The sequence below is a fragment of the Alosa sapidissima genome, chromosome 1 (assembly GCF_018492685.1).
Source record: "Alosa sapidissima isolate fAloSap1 chromosome 1, fAloSap1.pri, whole genome shotgun sequence".
Lineage (NCBI taxonomy): Eukaryota > Metazoa > Chordata > Actinopteri > Clupeiformes > Clupeidae > Alosa > Alosa sapidissima.
The window spans coordinates 19744814-19766395 of NC_055957.1; the positions used below are offsets into that span (position 1 = coordinate 19744814).

At 41.8% G+C, this 21582-nt stretch overlaps 2 protein-coding genes across 2 annotated transcripts; both read left to right on the forward strand.

Moving 5' to 3' along the window:
- Positions 1–5233: 5233 nt before the first annotated feature.
- smarca5 (SWI/SNF related, matrix associated, actin dependent regulator of chromatin, subfamily a, member 5) lies at positions 5234–17255 on the forward strand. Its single transcript, XM_042103710.1, has 24 exons — positions 5234–5473; positions 7030–7161; positions 7438–7604; positions 7780–7880; positions 7991–8091; positions 8246–8425; positions 8945–9100; positions 9321–9452; positions 9815–9883; positions 9991–10100; positions 10661–10887; positions 11870–11991; positions 12150–12302; positions 12486–12618; positions 13888–14036; positions 14433–14555; positions 14704–14811; positions 14924–15037; positions 15196–15318; positions 15456–15588; positions 15667–15785; positions 15881–16093; positions 16828–16938; positions 17128–17255. Exons 1-24 carry the CDS (start codon positions 5408–5410, stop codon positions 17191–17193), a joined length of 3108 nt encoding a protein of 1035 aa, XP_041959644.1. The 5' UTR covers positions 5234–5407; the 3' UTR covers positions 17194–17255.
- An 866-nt stretch (positions 17256–18121) lies between these two features.
- LOC121718633 lies at positions 18122–21302 on the forward strand. Its single transcript, XM_042103723.1, has 4 exons — positions 18122–18129; positions 19249–19389; positions 19563–19668; positions 20758–21302. Exons 2-4 carry the CDS (start codon positions 19290–19292, stop codon positions 21227–21229), a joined length of 678 nt encoding a protein of 225 aa, XP_041959657.1. The 5' UTR covers positions 18122–18129; positions 19249–19289; the 3' UTR covers positions 21230–21302.
- Positions 21303–21582: the final 280 nt, after the last annotated feature.

The following is a 21582-nucleotide window of genomic DNA, read 5'->3' on the forward strand; positions in this document are numbered from 1 at the left end:
ACAGAACAGGGCCCAGTTCCCCGAAAGCATCTTAAGCCTAAGAGCGTCGTAAAGTCCCTCTTACGAACATCTTAAGATTTGCCGACTGTTTCCCGAAACCGTAGCTTAAGAGCGTTGTGAAAACACTCGTAGATCTACGAGTGCTCCAGAGTTCTCGTAACCAGCTAAAAGTGTCTTAACAGTAGGCTACTTCTCACTGAGTTCACCAACAGGACATACAGAGGAATTACAACTTAGAATACATATCCAATTTACATTCCCATTCTTTATTGTGTTTACCTGTGATGAATCAGATTTTAGCGTGCAAAATAGCATAGCCTACATTTAATGGTCATAATAATGTGATGAAAAGCGGACAAAAATGCAATCAAGTTATGAAACGAGACGTTGCCAGAATAGTTTGCCATTATCTTTGCTAAGTGAGGGCTATATTTTATTAGGCCTATAAGGGTACAAGTAGAGAAAGGAACATGTGGTTTAGTCTGTAGGCCTACTGCATCAAAATCTAAGCCTATATTTCCTCACTTTCTTACTCGACTTCTTTCTCATCTTCAAACGTGTTCTTAAGTGACACAGCGAAAAATTATTGCATGGTGCAACAATCTAATCTTAAATAATTACAATTATGTATGTCTGTGTGTGGTATATAACCTACTTGGGATGCTTACATGCAGATGTCAAAGTGTTTCTATTTTCGTATTGATGTGAATTAATTAGTGATGGGGACGAGACCGCCTATGCCGAGTCCGAGACAAGACCGAGTCTTTGAAGGGTCGAGACCGAGTCGAGACCGAGTCCGTTGGTTTTCAAATACAGTTGAGACCGAGTCAAGACCGAGTCTTTGAGGAAGCAAGTCCGAGTCGAGACCGAGTCCTTTAGGAGTCGAGACCGAGTCGAGACCAAGACCATAAAAACATGTCAGTTTTCATATGATTTAATATCACCCCAATTAATAATCAACAGTTAGGCCCAGGCTTGGAATTTCACCATTTTAGGGGCACGGCCACTTGGCCTTCAGTTGGGCATATTTGGTGGGGGGCACAAAGGCCACATGTCCGGGCACCAAGGCCAAAGTTAACTATACAGTAGAAGGCTATAAAAATAATCAAAGTTGTATTTAGCCTATTCACAGCAGTAGACCTGCATCACTGTATGAAACATTACAAAAACATGAAACATGACATATTACATAGAACTGTAAATCATCTGATCATCTAATATTTAGATGTCTAGGCTATATTTAATATTTATATTATATTTGGCCTGTTATGGAATCATGTATGGAACAATTTAAGCACAGCTCAGCTTTAAGAAACTCAAATAGCCTAGATGCATGCTTAGCATTTTTTGATCATTAAGACTCCTTTCACAAACTCTTAGTCAGCTGTATATCCTCTGATTTTAATATTTACCTATATCAGGGCAATATTTGTAACATTTATTTTGTATTTGGCCTGTTGAAATCATGAAGAACGATTTAAACACATTTTGAAACCTAAAGACCAAAGTTGGAGACATGAATGTAGACCTTGCTGCAGATTACATTTTTAATTTAACCGGAATACTCTGGAATGGCTTACTGTACAGGGGACTGCTTTATTTCTGGTAAGGTCTGCTGTTTATTCTGATATATGGTTTGTCATGTGTTGAACTAAGGGTTCGTGAAGTATTCCACCGAGATGAATGGGTAGGGGAGATGGGTATAGCACCTTATGTAGACGTTATGATTACATTTAATTATATTATTTACTTTTCTCGCGAACCGTTCACCACAGCAATTAGCGGCTAACATCGTTTAAAAGCTGAGAAAAGCTCTTTCATGTGATGTGATACATGTGTCTGTGTGATGAGTAGGCTTAACGATTGCGAGTATTTCAACTGAGAAGAATGGGTGAGTTTGGACGCACTTTCTGTCTTGCTATGCGCTGTCATTTTCTCCACTGTGTAAGACTGAATTAATTTGCGCTGTGATGCTAAGATTATTTTGACAGGCTATAGGCTAAATAAAAATCACTATTAAACGGACGCAAAGCAGAATATTGAAAGAAGGGGGCACCAAGGCCAACGCAAGGGGCAAAGACGTGGCCGCCGTGAAATTTCATTTTCAGTTTTTTTTATATATGAACATAAAAAAATGCGCTGGTCTCGAGGACTCGGTCTGAAATTACGAGTCCTTCTCTTCCCACTGTGGTCCGAGACCGAGTCAAGACCGAGTCTTTGAAGGAACAAGTCCGAGTCGAGTCCGAGAAAGCAGAAATCGGTCTCGAGACCGGTCTCGAGTCCGAGACCGGACTCGAGTACTACATCACTGGAATTAATGTGTAGATCCGAAGTTTAAACGGTAGGCCTATAGCTGTGACGTGCAGTCAACTGACATCACCATTAAATCAGAGGATATTTCAGAACTATTAACGGTGACAGCTCCCCTTAAGAGCATCTTAAGAGCAGTGCACGCGCGTTCACGCTACGAGCATGTTCGGGAAACAGTCGGAAAAACCAAACGCAGGGCTCTCAGGGTGTAATTAGTAATACTACAACTTTTTGTTGCTGTTAATAATATGCCTTCAGATGTTCCAGTGTAACAGAGGTCGTTTCGTCCGCTGCTCACGGCCCTCAAACCCGCCACCTCAACACACACCACCATGGGAGTCAAGCGCTCTAACCACTGAGCTAAAAGGCCAAGCTTCCAACTCAGCGGTTAGAGCCGTTCTTAAGGTTAGGGGTGTGAGGATTTACACGCGCAACTAGCATACACCAGCCCCAGGTCGGTTACCAGTTGATCCAATATTAGTTGTACAGAAATATAGCCCATCTTATACACACCAATTGAATCGAAATAGAAATGTGTAGATATAATAGATAATATATAATAGAATAATAGATTTGTATTTTTTTTTAATTATTCCATATTTAGTGTCGTCATATCAGAACCTGAAGTAGGCCTAGCCTACAATCCAAATGCAAGCATGAAACTTCAGAGTATTACCTTTCATTTGAGGCCAAGATTATGCTTATAAGGGGTTCATATGCAGCAAGCATTTGATTGCCAGTATGCATTTTGGATAACCCAAAGTCCTATGGGGAGTTTTCATAGGGCATTTTACAAAATGCATGAGCACACCTTGGCAAATAATGGTCTAAAGTACTCATGTTGTCATTCTATATTGATCTACTTTTGCACACAGCATGACAAGACCTAATGCTAGGACTCAAGTCATATCAAGTCAAGACCTAGAGGGCTGAAATGTGGTCAGTTCAAAGATGCTTGTTATCCGGTAGAAAAAGAAAAGAATAATCTAGCCTTTGTAACTTTGTGTCAGTACATCACACAGTTATTCTAATTTTTTTCCAACAGTGCCTCAGCTTTCCAAAAGAGAGCAGGCATTTGATTATTGGCGTGTAGTTAAGTATGTAGGAGCAATGCCCTCCTCAGTCAAAATGGGGCAAAATAATTATATATATATGTATATGTATAATTTATAATTGCTCAGATCTGCAAAAGAAAAGATTTGACACATGGCACTAACAAATCAATAATGGGCCTTTTCACCACCTCTGAGCATCCACTAACCTGGACCTTTTAGGGGGCTTTCCTCTCAGAGAGGATGCTTAATTGCTTTTTATACCCGACATTTTTTAATACAGATGCAATGATTAATGTATCCATGGCCAGGATATAATTATATAATATGACATGATTTTAAAAGTTACCTATACAATAGGCTATGCAATACACTAGAATGTGACAATATGTCAGTCATCGTGTGAACGAAAGTATGACTAGGCATAGGCTACTTGTTCTGAGCAAGTATGAACAGGCTGTGAAACTGTTGGCTAAGTTACAGACAGTCATGAACAACTGATGCTAATTATCTGGGAAACATTCTCTATAGCAGCAGTCACGTTGTCATTGTTTGTGTCAAACAAGTTGTGGATTTGTTGTAACATTAAAAAATGACTTACTCTGTGCTGAAACCATGAATTGATGCTCGAACCAAGGTGAACGAAACTTGGATGAAGTAAGTAGCAGGTTCACGTTCAATAATTCACGTTCAACAATTCCAGGATACACGTTTTTCATTGGTTGTTGCGTTAAATCTTACCAGATACAGCAGAGCTATTTTTGATTGGCTATTGTGTAGCCCCTCTCGTTATTTTTGATTGGCTGATAAGTGGCAGGCTCAACTCCAGGACAGACGCGCTTGATTCCTGCCGGTTCCATAGTGAGAGCGGCGCGGCTAGAGACAATTTGGGCGCTGCGGCAGCATATTAAATATATAAATAGTTTTTCTGCGTGAGAAATACAATGTGTGGCGGGAGAGCGTGACAAAAGACTGAAATGAGTGACTATCACGCTCAATGCGTGACACTTGAGAGTCCTGCAAACGAACGATCGTAAGATGAATCGTAGAAAACGAGAAAACCCTCTTAAGAGCGTGTCTCCGTCGTTATCGGGAAACTGGGCTCAGTGCATTTACATGCACTGTAATAAAACTGAAATAATTAGCCTACATTGCATAAAGTGATAATTCAACCACCTTGTAATCATCCCCATTTTGGAACTTTTTCCACTGTGAACACCTTTTTCCAATTAAAATACAGTAGGCCTTTCTAAAAACTTCTAAAAAGTTTTCGCATTGCAAGCATGGACTGACTGTACATGCCTTTTTCGGACCTGTAGGTGGCAATGAGGAGCATTTCAAGCGGGGGCGACCCGCCAATGAATAATCATAGCAAGGGAAGAAGAACACAAAAGCCGGGCAGAGGCATAGACATAATATACATAGACGCCGCATTGGCTGCTGGAAACAAGAAATGCAGCCGCCATCTTGGACCGGTCATACTCCTCATTGCGTTGCAGCAGAAAACACAAGATGACAGCACTGTGCAGCATGTTCCTGCTCAAATCGGCGGACCATACTCGGGGGATTTACTTTTCACAAGTAAGATTTAACATTACCGTACTATTGGTTGTATTTTGTATTTTCGAACAATGTGGCCTGTATCATAGCTACATGTATGACCTTTGCAGCAAAAAAAACCGCGTGAAAATCTGTTCGGTATTCAGTGAGATATGATTAATTAAGTGTGCTGACAGCTCATTGCACCGGCCAAACAGATTACACTGAGTGGAGTGGATGACCGGTCCAAGATGGCGGCTCCAAATCTCGTCAGCGCTAGTAGGGAGCAGCGGTCGATGCGGCGTCTATGTATATTATGTCTATGGGCAGAGGGACCTACGCGTATGAGCGCATGGTTTTGTTCCTCCTCTCGCTGTTGTAAATAAACTCATTACTAGTGCCACTTGTCTTTTTTGTTTCGTATTTATTTGGATTTCGAAACTTGAGGGTCTTAAGTGGAAGACTTGTTCATCTTTGATCAAATATATTTACCTAATTGCCCGAGAATGTCCGACCAGGAGAACGGCGTGGACAAGCGGGAAGAGAAGCCTGAACTTGAAGCCGGGGCAGAGGTAAGAAAAGTAGCTAGCTAGCTAATGCGACTTTAAAATGTAATGAAGTTTCGACTCAGTGAAGTTGGCATTTTTGAATAGCCTTGTGTTTTTATAGGTAAATGTTAACATATTCTAGTTTTCGTGGTTAAGAATATCAAGTGATGTCTCGAAATTACAAGAAGCTCTTATCTGACCTCGCTTCTTAGTAAGTGATGCCAGTTTCTTAGAGCAGATGCGCCAAACAATGGCAATAACAGTGATAGCAATTTAGCTGTTATTTAGCCAGTTAGCTAGTTAGCTAAATACCTAAGGCATCCATTTTCTCTGACCCGTGGCTTCCCTGTGACACATATAAGCCAATTTACTGTTTAAATTGCATTGTTTTTGTCTAACTTTGTTGATTATGACATAATCTCTGATTTGATGCTAGCCAGCTTGCTAAGTGATCAAAACGTAATTCATCCTTATGAAACAGCAGTTGCGTCCTGACACTATGGTTAACGTTCGGCTAATTGAATGGTTTTGTGTTTTTCGTGGTTCTCGTCAAATATTTATATGAAAGTAACTATTTTAAGCTAGTGTAACTATACATCTAAACGTAGTCACCGAATGAAGTGATAACCATCATTTATTGTGAGTAAGTTCACACGGGACTTTTGTTAGCTTTGGAATGCGTGGATCAAACAAGTGAAGATGCGCCAACGTAACGTTAGGTTCACTTTGCTGGATAATAACATTAGCGTTTCAAAACCTTTTAAAGTATTACTTGTAGGACAACGTCCATAAGTTCTCCAATTCAAGCCAACTTAGTTAATTGCTTTTGTCACTTAGTCAGTGTTTAGATATTATGTACATTGATTTAAGATATAAATGAAGTGGTTGTAAGATGCGACTATTGCTAGTTTTCGTTCGCTAGCCACCTAGCCAAGCCAAGCTAGCTCGACTGCTTGACCGCCGTGTTCTCAGGTTTGTTTTGAAAATGCTGGCAGCTCCTTAACGTTGTCATCTATGCTTTGTGGACACCGATCTATCAAATTCAAACCCATATTGTCCTTGTACAATTACCTTGATGTGAATCGCAAATGTAAACGTAAACCTCAAACCAGTTTAGGACTGTTTTCATACTTTGCTGCTGATTTCCGTTGATAAAGCCGCGGCGGCCTACCATGTGTCCGCGCGGAGCAGTATTGCTCGGTCTGACTGGACTGACAATGAATGGAAAAGAAATCTGAAAAGCATGTTTATCATCATAATGTGAGCGTAATGTATTTAGATTCAATCTGTGAATGTTCAGTGTTTTTTTACGCGTTTAGAATGTGTAACCGAAATGCTGCTGAGACGCCTTCATTTTGTACTGCTACAAAATATCCGGTGACGACCGATGACATCACTCCATAACACTTCGTTCCTGAACTCATGTGTTAGTAACGTACTTTGATGCAATGTGTGTTTTTTAAGAGCTTTTTTGTTTTTTTTTGGATAGGAACATTTTCACATATATTGACATGTGTCGCGCGCGATGTTGTATGGATTTGACAGAAATGCAGTTTCACTGATTTTGACTGCTTTTTTAGGATGATGCATCCGATACTGTCCGGGATGAGGCCTCCGAGACCGGGGAGGGGAGCAAAGCAGAAGAATCCTCCTCCTCTTCTCCAAAAGAGTTTGAAGAGAAGTTGTTATTGCCAGGATATGAAGAGAAAGTGGTGAGGAATTTACTGGGTGTCCAGTAAATTATGCACATTTTGATTAAATTATTATTAATAGAAAACAATCAACACTCCAAAAGATGGACAATGATATTGCCATGATGACTATTGTATAGTTGAATCCAGGCTCAAACCCTAAACAAATGATGGATGAAGATATTTGTGTGTGATCAGCATCCACTTTAAGCACCAGGAACCAAAGCACCATATACAGAAATGTGTCCTATGATGGTGTAGTAGAACATTTATTAATTTTGTCTCCCTCCTTCTTAGGAAACGGATCGGACCAACCGCTTTGAATATCTCCTGAAACAGACTGAGCTGTTTGCTCACTTTATCCAGCCTGCGGCTCAGAAGACCCCAACCTCTCCTCTGAAGATGAAGCCGGGGCGTCCCCGCGTCAAGAAGGATGAGAAGCAGAATCTGCTCTCAGCAGGAGAGTGAGTACTCCCTTTCCCTGTTACCCAAATATTAGATTTTTACAGATGTTGGGTTACTTAGTTACAGTTTATCCTCTCTGGCTTGTTGCCATTATTATTGTGCTGGGGCTACCTCATTGGCCAGGAAAATATTTAGTGAGGGTCACTGACAAGTGCATTTCCTGCATTGTTACAGCAACCGTCACCGGCGGACAGAGCAAGAGGAGGATGAGGAGTTGTTGAGCGAAAGTAACAAAACCACCAACGTGTGCACACGTTTTGACGAATCTCCCTCCTGTAAGACGTACTTTTATGTTCCCCCTCTAGCTCTGTTGTGACACTGTCCAAATACCCTGATGTAGATACTGCTTCTCTAATTTTGCCTGGGAAATTGTGTGTCTTTGCAGATGTAAAAACTGGTAAGCTCAGGGACTATCAGATTCGGGGGTTAAACTGGCTCATTTCCCTTTATGAGAATGGCATCAATGGGATCCTCGCTGATGAGATGGTATGCTAATCTTTTTTTGCATTTCCTCACATTTACAACTATAAATATAGTTTTCAGATTGTTTGTAGTAAGACCTGAATAATGTGTGCTTAGACTCATCTCTATCTGTTTGCCCCCCCCCACCCCCCACCCACCCCCTTCTTTCACATGCTAGGGTCTGGGGAAGACCCTTCAGACCATCTCACTGCTAGCTTACATGAAGCACTACCGGAACATCCCAGGGCCACACATGGTTTTGGTGCCCAAGTCGACGCTGTACAACTGGATGAATGAGTTTAAGCGCTGGGTGCCCTCTCTTAGAGCTGTCTGCCTCATTGGTGACAGGGAACAGAGGGTGAGCTCCACCTGCTCCTTACACCTCAGTTTTATACCTGGTAGCCCTGACAAAACGCCCTTATCAGTTTGGTTAAAATATTGATATACCTCTGGTGCCATTAATGCACAGAATGACTAGGGCTGGTTGGTCTGGTGACCTTTGGGGGCAATTGTGGGGCACGCATTACAATGGCTGCATTATTTTTTACAATTGGTTGAACTTTTATGAAACTTGGCAGCTGGCTTGTGTACACATGCATAGTTTTATCGTTTCTGGCTGCATGCTGTGTAGTATTGTGTTGCGGTAACTTGTGCAGGCATTAGATAATTAAATGTGATCAGTTTAACATTACTTGTTATCAGCATATTAAAGTGTTGTGGTAATACTGAGAACTGTTTCAGTTCACTCTACTAATTCTTCGCGTGTTGTCTCAGCCCAGAGAAGTGGCTGTGTGAGAGCTAGTTCTGCCCCAGCAGGGCTGTGCTGTGCTGTGTAGCCACATTTTCTCTTACCGTATTCTCCTCTCCTTTATCTCAGAATGCGTTCATCCGTGACACCCTGTTGCCAGGGGAGTGGGATGTGTGTGTGACCTCCTATGAGATGCTCATCATTGAGCGGGCCGTCTTCAAGAAGTTCAACTGGAGGTACCTAGTCATTGATGAGGCCCATCGCATCAAGAATGAAAAGTCAAAGGTCAGTATTCTCTGTCACACAGATTTGCTTGTCTGTTTTTTTTCCAATGTTAACTACTGTAAAAACTGCTGATGTAAAACTATTTAGTCTTTCATGGTCAGCAGTAACTGTTCTTCAACACTTGAGCCGCTTGAGCGCTTGAGTTTTGTGCCCCATGTAGCCTCCCTGTTAGTCACTTAATTATTTAGGCCTAATGTCTGTTTTGTATGATGTTTTGTAGCTGTCAGAAATCGTTCGTGAGTTTAAGACTACCAACCGTCTGCTGCTGACTGGAACCCCGCTCCAGAATAACCTTCATGAGCTGTGGGCTCTGCTCAACTTCCTGCTGCCTGATGTCTTCAACTCCTCTGAGGTATGAGTTCTCTATTTGATCTTTACATTTACTTGCAAAGCTTACATTTACTTTTAACAAAAAGCAACTTACAAAAACTTAGCTACTTACAAAATTGGTCCAGCACATAGTCACAGTAACAAGTGCTGCTGCAATTAGACTGTAATATTGTGTATATGTAAGTATAAAGTTAATCAGTGGTACACAAAGGGTAGTGGCTTTCTGACAGATCTGCAGACACTGATGGCATGACTCCAACTAGGACAGGAATATATGGAAATCACCCTCATACTAGAATAAAATGTTTTGTAGTGAAAAAATTCCAAACAATGTACAGATAAAACCTTTGCATCGCATAAAAGTGACCCCCCCTGTTTTCAAAGGACTTTGATTCCTGGTTTGACACAAACAACTGCCTGGGGGACCAGAAGCTTGTGGAACGTCTGCACACTGTGAGTACACCAGCCCGGTAATCTAATGTGTGCACTGCGACCCAGCCATCATGCTTTGCCACTCATTAAGCCATTCTGTTGTGACCATGTTCCCTCCTGCCGTCCAGGTCTTGCGTCCTTTCCTGCTGCGTCGTATCAAAGCTGACGTAGAGAAATCTCTGCTTCCCAAGAAGGAGGTGAAGATGTACGTTGGGCTCAGCAAGATGCAGAGAGAATGGTAAAATTCACTTTAGCACTGACACAATCCCATAATATTCATATATCTGTGGATTATAACGTAGAAGGCGTTGTTAAGAATGTAGGGTGGTCAATTACCTGTGGTACTCTCTGTGATTAACCCAAAATCAACTCCATCTTGCCTGTAAAATTTGCCTGTAAAATCTCTTTTAATAAAATAATTTTACACTTTCACAGTTCACATTGAACATACAAACCACAAACTACAGTACGACACTCAATATAACACTCAATATACAGCTCATGAGGTACATAAAGAGATAAAAGAAAGCCGTTTCAATGTCAGTATCAACTATGTAGAGACTGGGGTACGCTTCATGCTTGTGTGTCTGCCCTCTTGCTTTGTTTATGTGAATAGTTCAGTGGACTAGTTATGTCCCCCACATTCAAACTAAGTGACATGTGGGTTCAGCGCCACAAGATGGCAATAGAAATTCACCAAAATGCTGCTGTGTAGTGACTGGGAGTACTTGATGTTTCTGGAGTGCAGCCTTCGTAGTCACCCCTGATATATTGTTTCTCGGTCTCTGGACTTCACAGGTACACAAAGATCCTGATGAAGGACATTGACATTCTCAACTCAGCGGGTAAGACCGATAAAATGCGCCTGCTGAACATTCTGATGCAGCTGAGGAAGTGCTGTAACCACCCCTACCTGTTTGATGGCGCGGAGCCCGGACCTCCCTACACCACTGACTCGCACCTGGTGGTCAACAGTGGCAAGATGGTCGTGTTGGACAAGCTGCTGCCTAAGATGAAGGCCCAAGGTAAGGAACAAGAATTGTAGTTGCACATGAAAGCACTGAAGTCATTGGTTCTACCATCGTCGTTCCCCCCCCCTGAAATGCGCTGGCGGCGGCGTTCATTAGTTCCGCTTGTTGTAGTTCTGTCTGAGGAATCTGGGTGTTATCACAGCGTTCCAGAACTACAAGGTCCATGTAGTGGTCCAGTAGTGCAGTAAACAGACTTGTCGGAAGGATTTAATTGCTGAACTTTCACTGAAACCTGCGCGAACTCTGGAATTTTTTTGTTTTTTGAAGGGAATTTTAATTACTGATGTTATTTTTCGTAATTCGTAAATTTAAATCTTAATTGTAATAAAAAGGTCTTCAAAAGTATTACATTTGACCGACTGAATCCTGCAGAAACCATGCATACACACAAGGCAATCCAGACTATTCTCCTATATAGTTCCTTAATGAACTACAATCACTAGTTACCAATCATTACCAGAGCATGGATGTCCCTCCATCTTTAAGGATCTCTACTTTCTACTACCTCCTTTTTAAAAACATAACATGCCTAATTCACACCTACCATGCACTTCCTTCTACTCACTATTATAAGTCATCTCTCTTGATTACGTCCCAGGTTGTCACATAAACATCTGTTAATCATTCACAATGGCAGGGGTCTCAAACTCCAATGACCTGCTGGGGGTGCAGTACACTCCTGTGTGGTTTCCTTTTTGCACTGTAGTTTGACTGTCAGTCGTCATCTGTAAGTTGCTTTGAATACATGCAGCAACTAAATAGATAAATGACAGAGGATTATGATTATTAATAGATTTTGACATTATAGCCCATTTATAGGTATGCGCAATTAATTGAGAAGATCCTAAGAGTTGGATGTATGAAAATCATTGCAGATGGCTCTCTGTCAAGTCTCATGTTGTCGTCACCCAAGGCTTTAGCTTTAGATTGGTTGTCTGAGAAAGTCCACGGCGTACTGACTCTCTTCCCCTCTCAGGTTCCCGTGTGCTCATCTTCAGTCAGATGACCAGGGTGCTGGACATCCTGGAAGACTACTGTATGTGGCGTAACTATGGTTACTGCCGTCTAGATGGACAGACCCCTCATGAAGAGAGACAGGTAATGATTTTCTGTTTTGTCTTTTGGAACACTGGACAATGAGTCAAGTCGGCTCACAGATTAAAAAAATATAATATTTGTTGAAAATAAATATTTTGTATTTTCTTGCTCACATTTTCTCTGCGTGTATTATTCTGTTCCCTCCATCTTTCTTGTAGATCTCAATTAACGCCTTCAATGAGCCAAACAGCTCGAAGTTCATCTTCATGCTGAGCACCAGGGCTGGAGGTCTGGGCATCAACTTGGCCACAGCAGATGTGGTCATCATCTATGACTCTGACTGGAACCCACAGGTCGACCTACAAGCCATGGTCAGTACATGTAACGCACTGAAATGTTTTGCATTGATCACCTATACACTACACTACTTGTGCACAGTCTGAGTAACTTGTTATACTGAGTACTGAGCCCACTAGACGCATTTCCACAAAGAACGGAAATCGGAACGAAAGCATCGGAAGTTCAAATGATTTGTTTTGCACCTCCACCTCTAGGATCGGGCTCACAGAATCGGTCAGAAGAAGCAGGTGCGTGTATTCCGCTTCATCACTGAGAACACGGTAGAGGAGCGCATTGTGGAGAGAGCCGAAATGAAGCTGCGCTTGGATTCCATTGTCATCCAGCAAGGTACATGCATGTGAATGGTCTCTCCCCCCCTTCTCGTGTATATTTAAGTAAACGCCAAATGATGTGTATATATACTCTTTTGATCCTGTGAGGGAAATATGGTCTCTGCATTCATCCCAATCCGTGAATTAGTGATAAACACACAGCACATAGTGAAGTGAAGCACACACTAATCCCGGCGCAGTGAGCTGCCTGCTACAGCGGTGCTCGGGGAGCTGTGAGGGGTTAGGTGCCTTGCTCAAGGGCACTTCAGCCGTTCCTACTGGTCGGGGTTACAAGTCTGGAGTGCTAACCAGTAGGCCACGGCTGCTCCCCTATTTATGTATACATATACAGTGCAACTTGCACAAAAACTCATACAGGCTTGCTCAAAGACATAGACTTTCATGTGCTTGAACAATTCTGCATGTCCACATTTGTCAGACTGACTAAAAAACAGGTATGCTCAGAGATCCAATTTTGCTCAGGCTCCAGTTTTCCTGTAGTTAATGCACGTAGTTAATGTAGTTAAAGCACGTAGTTAATGTAGTTAAAGCACGTAGTTAATGTAGTTAAAGCACGTAGTTAATGTAGTTAAAGCACGTAGTTAATGTAGTTAAAGCACGTAGTTAATGTAGTTAAAGCACGTAGTTAATGTAGTTAAAGCACGTAGTTAATGTAGTTAAAGCACGTAGTTAATGTAGTTAAAGCACGTAGTTAATGTAGTTAAAGCACGTAGTTAATGTAGTTAAAGCACGTAGTTAATGTAGTTAAAGCACGTAGTTAATGTAGTTAAAGCACGTAGTTAATGTAGTTAAAGCACGTAGTTAATGTAGTTAAAGCACGTAGTTAATGTAGTTAAAGCACGTAGTTAATGTAGTTAAAGCACGTAGTTAATGTAGTTAATGCACGTAGTTAATGTAGTTAAAGCACGTAGTTAATGTAGTTAAAGCACGTAGTTAATGTAGTTAAAGCACGTAGTTAATGTAGTTAAAGCACGTAGTTAATGTAGTTAATGCACGTAGTTAATGTAGTTAAAGCACGTAGTTAATGTAGTTAAAGCACGTAGTTAATGTAGTTAAAGCACGTAGTTAATGTAGTTAAAGCACGGTACAGACTCAAATTGTGCACCCTGTCAGGGTGGTTGACAGGCTGAAGAGTGTATTGCACTCCAAGGCATTTCGGCTGGGAAATTATCTTAACAAGTAACCCTTGCAGAATTCCTATGATAAAGCCGAAGTTGGTTATATCAGATCTGGTACAAATAGAGTATCTCTCTTTCCCTCACAGGCCGTCTTGTGGACCCAAACGCGAACAAGCTCGGTAAAGACGAGATGTTGAACATTATCAGGCATGGGGCCACACACGTCTTCGCCTCCAAGGAGAGTGAGATCACTGATGAGGACATTGATGAGATCCTGGAAAGAGGAGAGAAGAAGGTACAGACTTTTGGGGTGTGGCTCTGGGGGTTTACAGGGATTGCACAAAACACCTTATATTTTCACGGCACATTTCAATGCCAGCAACACAGATTTCTCTTGGGCAATCCATATGTTGGTGTTTCCCCATCATTTATAGTCTTGTGTAGCAAGATTATATTGCATGTAGGTTTATTATTGGCATGATTGACACTTTGTTGTGCCACTTTATTGGGCACAAATGTGGTAGGGGTTATGCTAAACCTTTTATTGGCCCTATTTACCTTTATCTGCTATTTCCACAAAGAAATGGCCTGTATAAGAACATGCACTGTTCAGTGGTCCATAATCTGATGTCGCTAATCTGATGGTCGGTTTGGTCCATCTGAGTCCTCATACATATTCTGTCGCCACTAGACTGAAGAGTTGAAGGAAAAGATGGGTAAACTTGAAGAAGGCTCCCTGCGGAACTTCACCATGGAAAACACGGAAAACAGCGTCTACAACTTTGAAGGAGAGGATTACAGGGAAAAGAAAAAGGCAAGTTTCTTTTTGTTACAATCTGTGTTTGGGATTATTGCAGACGAATACTGTGGCATACAGTTCACTTAATGTTTAGGTGTTCAGGCCTACTTCTAGCACCAAGCATGCTGTTCTTCATGGCTCTTCTTCATGGCTCTAATTCCAGGTCATCACAAACTGGATTGAGCCGCCAAAGCGAGAGCGGAAGGCTAACTATGCTGTCGACGCCTACTTCAGAGAGGCACTGCGTGTCAGTGAACCCAAAGCCCCCAAGGTGAGGAGTCCGACTCCCCTCAGTTGAATTTGTGTGTTTTAGATTTATCAGGTGCTAAGCAGGCTGTTTTTTTTTAGTGTTTGAAAATGAATGTCCATGGATATTTTCTCAGGCTCCAAGACCTCCCAAGCAGCCCAACGTTCAGGACTTCCAGTTCTTCCCACCAAGACTCTTTGAGTTATTGGAAAAAGAGATCCTCTATTATAGAAAAACCATCGGCTACAAGGTACTGCTTCTTGCACTGTGACTTTTCATATTCCTTCTGTCTCCTTCACAAATGTAACAGATACAGTGGTGGTGTATGATTTTAGTTTAAGGATGAAATGGGCACAAATGTACATCGGACTAGCAAGGATGAAATGGGTGATGTTGGTTTGCCAACAGGTTCCACGGAACCCAGACCAGCCAAACTCAGCACAGGTGCAGAAGGAGGAGCAGGCGAAGATTGATGAGGCCGAGCCTCTGACGGAGGAGGAGCTGGAGGAGAAGGAGAACCTCCTCACACAGGTAACCCTACCAACGTGTTTGGATTGGCACCAGCTCCTAATTTAATCAAGAGATCATGAAGATGCAACAAACCCTTTTATTTTCTGTAGTGTACAAATGGTCAATTGTCAAATTCTTGCTTATGCTTCCTCTGGTAGGGATTCACCATCTGGAACAAGCGTGACTTTAACCAGTTCATCAAGGCTAATGAGAAGTGGGGCCGAGATGACCTTGAGAACATTGCCAGAGAGGTTGAGGGCAAAACACCAGAGGAGGTCATGGAATATTCTGGTAAGTTGGGTAAATGTTTCAAGAGTTGATGCACTATTGCACTATTCATCTGAAACTAATTGTGTATGTGTGTTCTAGCTGTGTTCTGGGAACGATGCAATGAACTGCAAGATATTGAGAAAATCATGGCCCAGATTGAGAGGGGAGAGGCCAGGATTCAGAGGAGGATTAGCATAAAGAAAGCACTGGACTCAAAGGTAGGGCCACCTGAACATCTCCCTCAAATGACCAGCAGCTTTCTGAAAGCACATCTTCCAGATCTCCGGTTCAAACTTTGTTTGTCTCGTGGCAGATTGGTCGCTACAAGGCTCCGTTCCATCAGCTGCGCATCTCCTACGGCACCAACAAGGGAAAGAACTACACGGAGGAGGAGGACCGCTTCCTCATCTGCATGCTACACAAACTGGGCTTCGACAAGGAGAGCGTCTACGACGAGTTGCGCCAGTGCATCCGAAACTCGCCACAGTTCCGCTTCGACTGGTTCCTCAAGTCTCGTACTGCCATGGTGAGTAATTGAATTCCATGGTTGGCCAGCGCTGACTGAAATTAGATGGTTGGTGAGTGCCTGTTGCAGAGAATAGTTCACTTTATTAAGATTGGTTCACGGTGCTGCCACTTGCATTCACAGGAGTGAATAAAGTGAAAGGGATGGGGAAATGTAACGAATTATCAGCGGTGTCTGCCCTGTTTGTTTGTTTGTTTTCTTATTTTGTAATTCATTCATATTCCTTCTGGTCTTCATTGTCATCTGTTTTGATAGTGATTTAAGAAACTGTTAAATTTAAAGCAGCACCAAAAAGATTTTTGTACCTTAAAATAATGTTTCAAAATTTTTTTCAGTGGTTCATCAACTCGTAACGGGATGAACGGCAATTCTGCATTCGCTTCGCGGCCCTCTTTCTGTAGAAACTACAAATTTGACTTGGTTCTAATGTCGCAATACATCATACTTTCGTAAAATCATACAACATACTCTACCTTGTCTGTGGACATTGTTATTTCCAAAGCCGGTGCTGAATAAACAAATAGCGTGCGACAGGAAAAGTGCTTTGGTGTTGCTTTAAACTGAATGTTGACAGCTATTTTGATGAGGCAAAACAAAGCTGTGTGTGAATATCATGCCATGATGTCGTTACTTTTTGCCCACTGTTCTCAAAGATTCCATGTGTCAACCAGTGTTTACTTCTTCAATTTCATTGGCGGAATCTTGATGTTAAGAAATCGTGTGTTCCTTCACAGGAACTGCAGAGGAGGTGTAACACACTGATTACGCTAATTGAGCGAGAGAACATGGAATTGGAAGAAAGGGAGAAGGCAGAGAAGAAAAAGAGAGGCCCTCGCACATCTTCAGTAAGTCCCCCCCCCCAATAATTATACTGCTGGTATTGTTATTTTGGTATTGTGCAGCAGCATCATACAGTTTTGTCCTTTTAAAATATTCAGCATTTTCACTATACATACCTTTAGGTATCCAAAACCTTGTAGAAACAGGGCAGTGGCATTTACATTTTCTTCTGCCTTTCCTTGTCCCTTTTTTAGGCTCAGAAACGCAAGGCTGAGGGGACTCCAGACGGTCGCGGACGCAAGAAGAAGCTCAAGTTGTAAGCTGCACATAGCACAGGGGTTACTGTTCGAGGGGTTAGGGGGAACCACCTCCGCCCCCCCCCCCCCCCCCCAAAAAAAAACAGCGGGGCCAATGGCAAGCGGTGGAGATGTTTGTTAGTGCACTCGTTACGGGTCCTGCTCAGATACTGTACCAGATCGTATTAAAGTATCAAACCTGCTTCACAAGGGTAGCATCTCGCAGTTGGTAGGCAGTAGTGATAGGACTGCCCCTCCCCCACCCTCTTTAGTCTCGTAAGCCCATTCTACAGCTCTGCGGATATATGCTTTATTTTGTCATTTTTCTTTTAAATATTCCGCCCCTTCTTTTTTTAACCGTAATTTGTGAGGTAAGAAAATAGATGTATTTATGCCTGTTCGTTATGTACCGCATTCCAGTACTTGTATTGATATGTATTGCACCCCCCCCCCCCCCCACCCCTTTTTTTCTTTATGATGTACCTACCTACTTGAGTAGTGTAGAACCTAGAAGTAGAGTCTTTTTTGGAATGTGTCACTAATAAATACCCTTTTATATTTTTGTGTCAAGTTGAGATTTCTTTTGGTCAATTTATTGTATTTAACTGAAGAAGATTGACTGTATAGCTGAACATTTATCCCAAATTGACTGATTTCCAAACCATATCTGATTGAATTTTGCTCTATACTCATTGTCTCTTTTAAATATGTTTACCAGACTCCAAAAATATGTTTACCTGATTCCAAAAATAATTCCATGGAAATGCATGGATTCCAAGTTTACCGTTCGCCGCCATCTTGAATTTAGTCACGATACGTCGAGCGATGAGTACGAATGAACAGGTATGATAAGGGATCAGATTTTGGAATCTGAATCTTATCATACCTGTTCATTCGTACTCATCGCTCGACGTATCGTGACTAAATTCAAGATGGCGGCGAACGATAAACTTCCTCAAGGTACTGTCTGTATAAATCGTCTTGTAAATAAACTACCAGTGCTTTTTCAAAGTTCTCAATGTCTCGTTTTAAATGTCAAGGCCCTCGGAAGTCTACCAATGAAGTATGGAGCTACTTTGAGCCTCGTAAATGGTGTAAAACAGTGATTTACTCTATTTGCATGGCTAGGCCGATGCCCGAGGTACCCCCATCGAAAAACTGTTGGTAGCATTGGCTAACTAGCACCAGATTTCTGAGTGCAGGGGACAAGCCGAGATGAGCTATGAGACATACGTTCACACTCGGTATCATGTTTCAACACACTTTAGGTCAATATCACACCGGAATTCTCCTTTAAGCCTTGACCTTGCTGATCATCAAAATCAGTATCAGCTGTGGGCAGTATTGTTAATCCAAGCACCATTTACCCCTTTCAGTATTGCACCTCAACACATGTTAAAAACTTGTTTTCAGACACACATATTACACATTGCACTTCACTACATCTCCTAAATAAAAATTTAATTACTATACAGACATCTCTAATAGTCCAGGCAAAGTAGCGTTTTACGACAGACTAATTGTAAAATAATTTTTTTCAGCATAAATCATTTCTATGAGGTGTCCAGAACAACATACTAAAAGTCCTAAGAAATCCTAGTTGAGGAAATATGTTAAATCCTCATCAATCCGAGATGTGTGCCAATAAGGCCAGGCAACAATGCACCCCAATGGGGCTATTTTTTTTCTTTACTCCTATCAAAATGAAACTTTACACAATGAACATATCCATGAAAAGTATTTTTTTTGTATTACAAGTTTCTTTGAAAATGAATTTGAATATGCAAATGAGCTATTCACTAATTGAATATGCCCAAAATACACCCAAATAGGCTTAATTTTTTCCTTTACTCCTACCAAAATAAAACTTTACATAGTACAAGTTTCTTTTTATTTATTGATTTATTTGATAGGGACCATGCATATTAATGAACATTGTGTATGAAATTAGACAGAGGACTGGGAAAATCTCTGCATACAGTATGTATTTGTGTGTTTTTTTTTTTTACTTCAATGTCACATAACTCAAATCCTTAACTCATTTTTGTTTTAATGGCATTCTATTCATCTATATCCTAGCTACTGTCAATGTGACAATATCTGAAGGGCAAGGTGTACAAATGGTGGGCCAAACAGTACAGGAGTACCTGAATTCGGCTGACAGCTATGCAATTTGTGACAGTAAAGGAATTGCTATTTCGGACACAGCAGAGACCAAAGGTAGGCCCATTTTACTGTTACAAAAAACAACAAGACCTTGGTCGTTAGTTTATTATAAGACACAAATCAAAGAAACAACTGATTGACGGATGTATTTTTCAAAACCATACAGAAAAAGGACAAAGCAAAAGGTACAGATTGATAATTACATGTAATGCTTATTACATTTTAAGATCTGGAATTTTGGAAAACACCAAGCCGAAAGCTGTATGCCATCAAAAACCAAGACCTGTCCAAAGTTAAGACAGGAAGACTTGAAAGCACCATGAAAAAGAAAAGGTAACTTGATTATTTTTGTTGAAGATTTTTTAAAACACAAATACTAGTGTCCCATCCACTGATAAGGTTATGGTGGTCCACCAAAGTCTAATTTGCCCCCCTCTGATTCGCTTTCATGTGCATTATTGTCTTTCAGCAGTGCTAATTCAGGTTTAGTGGGCTGTAGAAACAGACCAGCTAGAGTACCGGTATTCTATATCCCACACTCACCCATAGTCTCCTAGGAAGGATCTCTCCAGTCCGTGAACTAGTGAAACCAGAGAATGTCTAATAAGGGGAGAACCGCCACTCTCGGGAAACTTCCGGTTTCTGAACTGGTTGCAGTTCCTTTTCTGGATCCACATGAGGGCGCTCACGAATAAGTGCAAAATGAATGGAGGTCTATGGAGCTGTACCCCTCAAATACACTTTTCTCGGGATATCATTTTTTGCCCAGAAATTCGAATGTTGCAGTTGAAAGAGGGGGCAGAGAAAATACAAACCGCTGAGTATTATATTTTTTGAGTCACTTATTTGTTCTAAAAAGCCTTTCAAATGTGTCAATGACGTCATTCATTAGCAGAAAGCTAGTGTGTTGTGGGCAACAACGACCCAACCTGTAAGAAATCGAAAGGACGTGACTACTTGTTCATTCAACTTTCGACCTATAACCAGAAACCACAATCAAATCTTCGATTTCTCAACTACAACCAGGTGAAAGAGACAAATTTAGCTGTCTAGCTCCATAGACCCCCATTGTTTTTGCACTTATTCATGATCGCCCCTAGCGTAACTGCAACAGATTGCAGGTACAATGGAGTTAATAGGGAGTGATCCGGCTCTCCGTAAACGGGCTCTGGTGAAACACACACAGTGAGGTGAAGCACACACTAATCCCGGCGCAGTGAGCTGCCTGCATCAACAGCGGCGCTCGGGGAGCAGTGAGGGGTTAGGTGCCTTGCTCAAGGGCACTTCAGCTGTGGCCTACTGGTCGGGGTTCGAACCGACAACCCTCCGGTTACAAGTCCGAAGTGTGTGTGTGTGTGTGTGTGTGTGTGTGTGTGTAGGCCACGGCTGCCCCCATAATAGTAGTACCTACATATTTTCCAGGATGGACCCTGAAGAAAATGAGGTGCTGGATGGCCTGCAAGAAGTTGAACTTGAAATCAAAAATGCTACTGCCAGGGTGTCTGAAAACCTGGATGAAAAGTTCAGCGAGCTCCGCATTTCTGTAGGGCATATTAACGCCAATGTCCTACAGGTTGTCCAACAGTGTGAGGTGTTGGAGGAGGTAAAAGAGAAAGTTTCTGAAATGTCTATGTCACTACAGATTGCCTCATGCCTGCGACAGGCATTGACATGCAGAATGTGTACAACTATTCCAGACACAGTCCTTGTTGTTACTGTATGCTGTGGGCAGATGGCAGGGTGTGGCCCTTGTGTTCAGACCTATCTAAATGAGAATGACACCTGTCTGTTGTGTAAGGCTCCAATGTTTGCCAGCAAACTGGTGTTTTTAAGAAGTCTGGCCGAGGCCCTGGCCGTGGCACGACTGGCTGGGGCACCTGCACCATATTCATAGGCAACCCAGGTTCGATTCCCACCCGTGGTCCTTTCCGCATCCCACCCCGACTCTCTCTCCCACTCACTTCCTGTCATTCTTCACTGTCCATTCCTTTTCACTGTCCACTTTCCATTCATTTCAAAATGTTCTTGTAAGATCCTGCTCAATTGTCAAAGTCAAAGTCAATTGCACATAGGGCCTACTGATAATATTGCAACATTGAACGTAGGCTATGTGATCGCTCAAACTGTTCTTTAAAGTACAGAACTAACTAACACATTTACGAAGTGGCTAGGTAGAGGCACCAAATGTGATGGAAAGATTAAGAGCGAACAGGACACTCGGCATGGCTTTTTAGTATTTTGTGCTGC

What these genes read in the sequence shown, in the direction of transcription:
- LOC121718633 (XM_042103723.1), top strand. Translation starts at nt 19,290, where the DNA reads ATGGTGGGCCAAACAGTACAGGAGTACCTGAATTCGGCTGACAGCTAT. An exon ending in GGACACAGCAGAGACCAAAG is followed by an intron (nt 19,390 to 19,562) that starts GTAGGCCCATTT and finishes TTACATTTTAAG; the next exon opens with ATCTGGAATTTTGGAAAACA. An exon ending in AGCACCATGAAAAAGAAAAG is followed by an intron (nt 19,669 to 20,757) that starts GTAACTTGATTA and finishes CATATTTTCCAG; the next exon opens with GATGGACCCTGAAGAAAATG.
- smarca5 (XM_042103710.1), top strand. Translation starts at nt 5,408, where the DNA reads ATGTCCGACCAGGAGAACGGCGTGGACAAGCGGGAAGAGAAGCCTGAA. An exon ending in CCCCTCATGAAGAGAGACAG is followed by an intron (nt 11,992 to 12,149) that starts GTAATGATTTTC and finishes TCTTTCTTGTAG; the next exon opens with ATCTCAATTAACGCCTTCAA. An exon ending in GAAAAACCATCGGCTACAAG is followed by an intron (nt 15,038 to 15,195) that starts GTACTGCTTCTT and finishes GTTTGCCAACAG; the next exon opens with GTTCCACGGAACCCAGACCA.